We start from the raw sequence: 7,322 nt of genomic DNA, 5'->3' as shown, positions 1-7,322 counted from the left end.
GAGGGAGAGGGAGAAGTAGACTCGCCGCTGAGCAGGGAGCCCCACAGCGGGCTCCATCCCAGGACCCCAGGACCCCCAGGCCTCACCACCAGAGCCAAGGCAGATGCTCGACTGAGCCATCCAGGTGCCCCTAATGCCACTTTCTTGAGCCATAACCACAGGTGACCAGAGCCCTGGCCCACCTGATCAGGGCCATGATGTCCCCATGCTCAAGGCCGTGACCTTCATTCTCCCCGCTGCGATGAGGCTCTGCCTGGCTCTCCAGACGGAGGCCGCAGCCTCCAACTCTGAGCTGTGAGGTGGAGAGGCTCCTGCCGGTCTTGGATCCCGGAGCAGTTAGCCAGGTTGGGGAGAGAGTGTAAAGGACTTATTTTTCCTTTATGCTCTCCGTGTTTTTCAGTGACCTTTGATCCTCTCAGATTATCTCATCTCGAGCAATATAATATCGTGGTTGAATACACTGAATTTACAATCCAAAAGAACTGATGGAAAATCTAAAACCCACCATTTCCTTACTTTAGCATCCTAGTTTCCCCATCAGCAAAATGTAAATGAGGGGTTCCTATGTCCACCCAACACACCTCCTCTCAGATACAGGGAAGGAGGCTTAAAAATCACTACTTCCCAGGCAGTTTAACTGGGATTTCCTTTGTAAATAAAGCTGAGTATTTCAAACTAGGCAGGTTCTAACAAATTCAGCATATTCTTATGTTCTGATTTAAATATTCATTAGGTAAAGAGATCATATTCAAAATCAGATTGTAATTACAGATGTTACACTGTCATTATTGTGAAAATACTATGGAATTATTATCCTAGGAAGGAATGGAATAATGTATTTAGGGACTGGATGGACTAAGTGTGTCTATGGGAGAAAGTGCGCCCCACAGCTCTGGCCTGAGGCAGCCTTACCCAGAAGCCTCCTTCATCTATCCAGACAAGGATAACCACGGCCACCTCTCCTGTGCACCCAACCCTCCCAAAGCCCTTCCCTCTCTGCATCCCTGGGACTTTGAATCCGGCACCATCAACCAGGAACACTCCTGGTGGGGGAGGTATTGATGGGTCTGAGCTCTGTTGTGCTCCTTGGGTGACATTAGCAGCATCCTGGGAGCAGACAGGGCAGAGGGTGGGGATATGCTGGTAGACAGGAAGGGCGAGCAAGACCTAGGATGGCTCTGACGCCGGAGTTTGGCAATGGGCAAGAAAACTGTCTTCTCTTTTACCAATTGTAGCTGAGGCTTGCCAAGTTGCACACTATTCAGATTTCACAGACTAGTCATGTGAAATTTCCATTCCCTAGCACACAGTGTGGGTAATGAGATAAAGATTGTGTCATGGTTGGGTGAGACTGTGCTGTATTTAGCTCACCAAACTCTTTTTCAGGGAATTTAAATAAATCTGTCTATCCTGGGGAAGTTATTTGACGTTTTCCTACCTTGTGTGTGTGAGAGGGTTTTTTTTTTCCTGTTTTTTTAGTTTTGGCTTTACCCAACCAAACAACGTGGGGAGGTTACCCTTTATCTTCCTCAAGGAGGAGGTAGGGAAGGAAAAGAGCAGACATTGCCAGTGGCTAACTTTGGCAGAGGCTTCTAAGTGCCCCCCACCCCCTACTCTTGACGAAGCCCATGGGACTACAGGTTCAGCTTGAGAAATTCCTCTGGCTCCTTGTGAAACCACCACGTCTGGTTCACCCTGGACCTCCTACAGGATTCTCCTCTTGGTCTACCCCCCTGCATACTAATGGTTCGTTTGGATTGCTTTTTTACCTCAAGTTTTTCTGGATTCTATAAGCTCCCCTAACTTGGTTTTCCACCCTAGACAAAAGATGCAGTACCCCAAGCTCCTGAGGTAGTTAGCCAGTCCTGCCCTTGGGCCCCGGAACCAACTGCAGGGTGACAGCACTATAACCAGACCACAGATTCCCCTCAGAACCACACTGATGTACACATCCTCATCCTGGAAAACAGGATCTGGCCAAACTAGATGCAGGTGCTCAGTGTCTTTCAAATGCTACAAAGACCTTTGTGAACGGGGAGGATCATTGGTGGTCACAAAAACCATTAGGCTGACTGGCTCCAACATGTGGAAGAGGGGAAAAACACCTCCTACTCAACTGAGCACAGCTCCACCATGCTTATTTTGTAAAATCCATGAACCCATGTGCTCTAAAGCTAAAGCTCTTACTATGGGGCAGTTTGGCAGCAAAAAGATAGACATAGACCCATAGAAACATTTCAATATCCACCACACTGATTTATTTAGAGGCTTTTATACCAATCAAAAGTTTTAAAGATTTATTTATTTATTTATTGGAGAGAGAGAGAGAGAGTATGTGTGTGTGAGTGTACATGGGGGGCACAGAGGGAGAGAAACTCAAGCAGGCTCCATGCTGAATGTGGAGCCTGATATGGGGCTCAATCTCTCGACCCTGAGATCATGATCCAAGCTGAAATCAACTGAACTGATTGAGCCACCCAGGTGCCCCCAATCAAGAGCTTTAAAAACAAAAACACACAAACAAAAATCCCAAAACTGGCATTGAGATCACGAGTAGAAAATATTGTTCATCTTTAGTGCAACACAGTGACATTCAGCACTAGGTGAGCAGATGCTGACAAGGCCAAACTCCACTCATCTTCCTCACAGGTGGCATCTGGCTGGTTACAAGGCACCAAGTAATTCACCTGAACTGCTATGCATTCTGGGGCTGCTCCAGTGAATGTGGCCCCAAACTTTGAGTTCCTAGCAGTGATTTTCACCATGAGATCACAGCTAGACAATACGCTTCCTCCACCTTGTGTTTAAAGACATTCCAGTCTTGAGCCACCAAAGTCATTCTCGGAAAAACCAGAAAATACAAGTTTTATACATCAAAGCCTCTCCCCTAAAGGGAAGAGAGGGACTACCATTCCTTGGATGCCTACCTATTATGTGCTCTGGAGGCAGCAGCCCACAGCTTTGGTGACTGATACAGGTCAACATTGATATCACTAGATGCTCTGATCTTGTCTGTTTGGGGTGGTTCCTCTCATCACAAACATCTGTGTGGGCCATCCTGCCCTAAAAAGACCAAGCTAAAAGCATGGTTCCTGAGCTCATGCTTTTGCCCCCAAGCTAGCCACAAGGAGCAAAGGCCATCTAAGGAGCAGTTAGAGGACTAAATCTAAAGCAACTACAAAAATAATCTAAGCAGGGGCACCTGGGTGGATCAGTCGGTTGAGCATCTGCCTTTGGCTCAGGTCATGATCCCAGGGACATTTAGAAAAGTATAAAAACTAAATAAAGTACACACAAATATGAATACCTTTGATGGAAGAGGAAACCTATTTCCTAAAGCAAGAGCCTTTTCAGATCCTTGTTATCAGAGAAGGCCACATCCCTTCACTAAGACAATTAACTCTGATTTCCAGGGTAATTACAACGATGGCCCATGCCTGGATAAGGCATCCAGTAATTAATGAACAGTGGTTGTCACAGAAGGGAGGGTCAAGTTAGAGCCCACTCACTATGGGCCCACTTTGGAAAGTGAGAGCCATGAAAAGCAGAAAACCTTAATATGACCTGCTCACTAGGAAGAAGCAAGCATGACAGATAATAAAGTAAATGCTATGTGATATCCTGCTCCTGTTGCTCTCAGAGCAGGACATCTATGTCTTATTTTAGGCTGACCCAGAAGCAGACCTAAGACAAGGATGTAAGTGGAAGTAGTTTATTTGGCAGGCAAATACAGAAAGCAACAGCAGGAACATAAGGAAGTGAGACGGAACAGGAACAGAAGCCAGAACAGGATGTGTTAATGAATAGGTCATTGCTGTAAGCAACAGGGGCACAACCAGCTGGGGACCTGGGAGATGTCCCCACATCTTAGAGTGGGCCCACCCAAGGAACAAGGAAGAGAAAATATTTGTCTGCCAATTTCCACCAATCTTTGGTTGAGACTGCTTTCTGGAGTGCCAACTCCCCAGAACTTCCAGTCTGCCCCTAGCCCAGAGCCACGGGAGCTTCTAGTCAGCTACTGAATGGCAAGTGGGCAAGACATTGACAGTGTCTGAAACACCCATGTCTCTCCTAGCCAGAGCTCTTCAGCCTGCCGAGCATGATTCTTGCTTTTAATGGTACCAAATGTTCCCAACATTAAAGCTCCCAACTTAAATCTGCTAAAGAAACAGTGATGTTTTCCAATGCCAGAAGAGATGCCAGGAGTGGTGGGCTTTTCCAGAGTTAAGATTTTCAAGGGGAATTGGAACTTTATGGGAATTATACCAGAAGGCTGACCATAGAACCCAGCCAGCCAGGAGACTGAACTGTGTCTCTGTGTTTAACAAAATGTCTGGCCCCTCCCTCAGCTGTCATCTCTATATGAGCAGGAACAGCTCTACAGCACCTCCACTACCACTACACACAAGGTAGATCTCCTCCATCACTACTGGGTGTTCAATGAAGATGGTGGGAGGCATGTAAAGGGCATGGGGAAGAATCCTGAGAATAGAGACACTGTCCTGGCCCTCCTGGCCCTGCAGCCTCACCCCTTAGCTGCCCCCACCTTTGTGTTTTGCATGGGCAGGTGCATGCACACATGCACACACATGCATAAGTCCTCCCAGAATTGAGACTTCGGTCATGGTAAGTGGAAGGAGGCAAGATAAGTAAAATTGAACCTTGGAGGAGGAAGTTGCTTTCACAAAAATTTATTTTTCAGGGTCCAGAAGCCTAAGCCAGGGCGCAGCAAGCCCTTAGGACTCCCCCCCCCTGGGCTGAAGATTCTTTAAAAAATCCTTGATTCTCTGGCCAATTCTCCTGATCTTTTTGCCAATCTTCTGCGCCCCTGTCGTGATGAGCTCTTTCAGCTGGTCAATTTTCTTGACTTGCAGGATCTGTGCATCAGAAGGAAGCAGTTTCTTTATGGGGGCTAGGCTGGATCCAGGGTCAAGACAAAACCCCTCCCCTCCTAGACACCCCCCTTCTTGGGCAACCCTAAGAGCCTTGGGGCTCCAGTTCATCCTCTGGCTATAACCTTTAGAGTATGTGGTTGATTGAATCCCTACACCCATAGACAGATGAAGAAACTGTCCCAGAGACGGCAGAGGGCTTCCCAGGGTCTCACAGCTTAAAACTCATTACTCTAAGTGGCTCTCAAGCTTCTACAGGAGTCAGAATCCCCTGGAGGATTTGTTAAACTCCAGGTTGCTGGGCTCCACCCCAGAACCTGATTCTCTAGGTCGGAGTAGGAGCTGAGAATTTGCATTTCTAACGAATTCCCAGGTTCTCAGGACCACACTTTGAAAACCTGCTGTTCTAGGGGATTGTAGAGCCAGTCCTGGAGACCTGAGGTTCAGGTTGAGGGAGAAGCCAAGGGTAGAAGAGGCTTTCTCTGCCTGGATGCGAAGGTGGCTAACTGGCCATGCACCACCACCCCATCAACCCCTACAACCCAGAAGGGATCACTCACTGAATCACAGGTGAGGTCAAAGTAGCCCGTGTCCTCGTCCAGGATGACTGTCCCTTCACACTGTTTCACCAGCTAAGAAGAGGAGGCTCCAGGTCAAATTGGAACGCCCGTGCCATAACCTCCCAGCCTCACCCCCGCGGCTGGAAACAGTCCCAGGAAGCCTCTTGTTCAGTTCCTTGGGGGGCATCTGCCAGGGCCCCCAGCCTCACCCCATTGTCCTTGAAACCACACTGCTCCAGGGGCTGCTGTGTCGTCTTGGGACACACAGTCTCCTTCACTGTGAAGCTCACAGGCTTTGGGATGTTTGGATCCTCATCCTGGGCAGAGGAGGAAGTGGGAAGACGAGAGTCAGGCTCATGCTTACCTTCTCTAATATGTCTCCCTGCCCACCCCACCTGCCTCCCAGCTAAGAGAACAGCTTTTTAACAACCCCTGCTCTCTGCCTGGCACTGGCTTTGTGCTAAGGCACAGAGATGAGGAAGACAGAGCCCATTCCTGCCCTCACCAAGATGAGAGAGCATGAGCGGACCTCAGACAGGCTCTAATGCATAGCGTCTCCGGCTCAGGGGACCAAGGGAAAGCAGAGGCCTCCTGGAGGGAAAGATATTGCCACTGGAATCTCAAGGCCAAGCAGAGCCCATCCCTGGGCAGGGAACTCACACCCCAGAGCCCGAAATCCAACTCTTATCCCTGGAACTTCCAGAAGGCTGATGGGGAGTGACACCTTTTTATACAGTAAAGATGCTAAGGCAAGAAGCACTCATGCTGGGGGGCAGGTAGTGGCACACAGATCTGGGAAGTTTTCCTGGAAGAGGTGGGACTACACTTAAAGGGAGAAAAGCCATCTGGACCTGAGCAAAGCATGAACAAAGGGAGGGACAGTATGGCCAAGACCTGCTGGCTGGAGCAGAGCCTCTTTCCTGACTGCCCCCTCCTCGACTCACTCCCTTGGGCTGTGAGTTCAGCTGCACGAGACGGTAGAGATTCTCCTCCGAGGACCGCTGGTTGAAGCCATTCACAGCACGGAGCACAGCCTCCCTGTAGCTAAGGGCCCGGGAGGCAGCCGGAGTGATCACCAGGCCCAGCAGCAGTAGCAACAGTGACCACCGCCCCAGGGAGGGGCTGTCCTTCTGGGTCTCCATGGTCCCCAAGTCTCCCTCCTCCCAGCCTGCAAGTCTCTCCTTTATGCCCAGCCTGGGCCTGATGCAAAGACCCAGTCAGGAGCCTTCCTGACCCACCTATCCCTGGCTGTCTGCCAGGATGTGGGCCGAGGCTTGCCTCAGTGGGCTGTTGTTGCCCCACCGGGCTTGCTGGGCAGTGCGCAAGTCTGCCTGATGTGCAACTAGAGAAATAGTTTCTCCATCTCCTTGGCAAGGTTTGGGCCTCTCCTGGGCCCCACAGGAGTGTTATTGCCAAGGTTGCTCAAGAGAGTTGAGTTCCGCAGGAGAGAAAGAGAGGCAGACGGGTGTCCTACATCCTTCTCCCCAGATGGCCTCCTCAGGAATCATGGCAATGTAGTGTATTCACCACTCAATATCCAGCTCTAGGCACTGCCTCGTGCCCAATACACACTCAGCAAATGTTTGATGAATGATTAACAGTGACCACCCCTGGTCTAGAGCCTGATGCACTCAGTCAGCCCTCAGCTCTGGCTGTCCTCCTTTCCTGAGTTCATCTCCACTGCCTTCTCAGTCTAAAAATGGCCCCAGCCACCATCAGATGTGGCCCATTGCACTGGCTCCCTGCTACCCTCTGAACCTGAGGTCCTCTACCTTCACTGACCCACTTCCTTGCTCTCTCAAACACAGGCCACTACAGGCTGGCCAGCCCTCATTAGATGGCAGGGTCACTCTGAAGCCTTGTCTTTACC

At 49.7% G+C, this 7,322-nt stretch overlaps 1 protein-coding gene across 1 annotated transcript; it reads right to left on the bottom strand.

The window, feature by feature from the left end:
- Positions 1 to 4,675: 4,675 nt before the first annotated feature.
- On the bottom strand, positions 4,676 to 6,644 carry LOC121495894 (cathelicidin antimicrobial peptide). The gene is made up of 4 exons (XM_041763963.1): positions 6,397 to 6,644; positions 5,662 to 5,769; positions 5,453 to 5,524; positions 4,676 to 4,877 (listed from the first exon to the last, which is right to left on the bottom strand). Exons 1-4 carry the CDS (start codon positions 6,592 to 6,594, stop codon positions 4,737 to 4,739), a joined length of 519 nt encoding a protein of 172 aa, XP_041619897.1. The 5' UTR covers positions 6,595 to 6,644; the 3' UTR covers positions 4,676 to 4,736.
- Between the last annotated feature and the right edge of the window lie 678 nt (positions 6,645 to 7,322).

Source organism: Vulpes lagopus, chromosome 7 (assembly GCF_018345385.1).
Source record: "Vulpes lagopus strain Blue_001 chromosome 7, ASM1834538v1, whole genome shotgun sequence".
In the NCBI taxonomy this organism is placed as follows: Eukaryota; Metazoa; Chordata; class Mammalia; order Carnivora; family Canidae; genus Vulpes; species Vulpes lagopus.
Note: the sequence above shows the minus strand (reverse complement) of the source record. Positions and strands in the feature narration are given on the sequence as shown.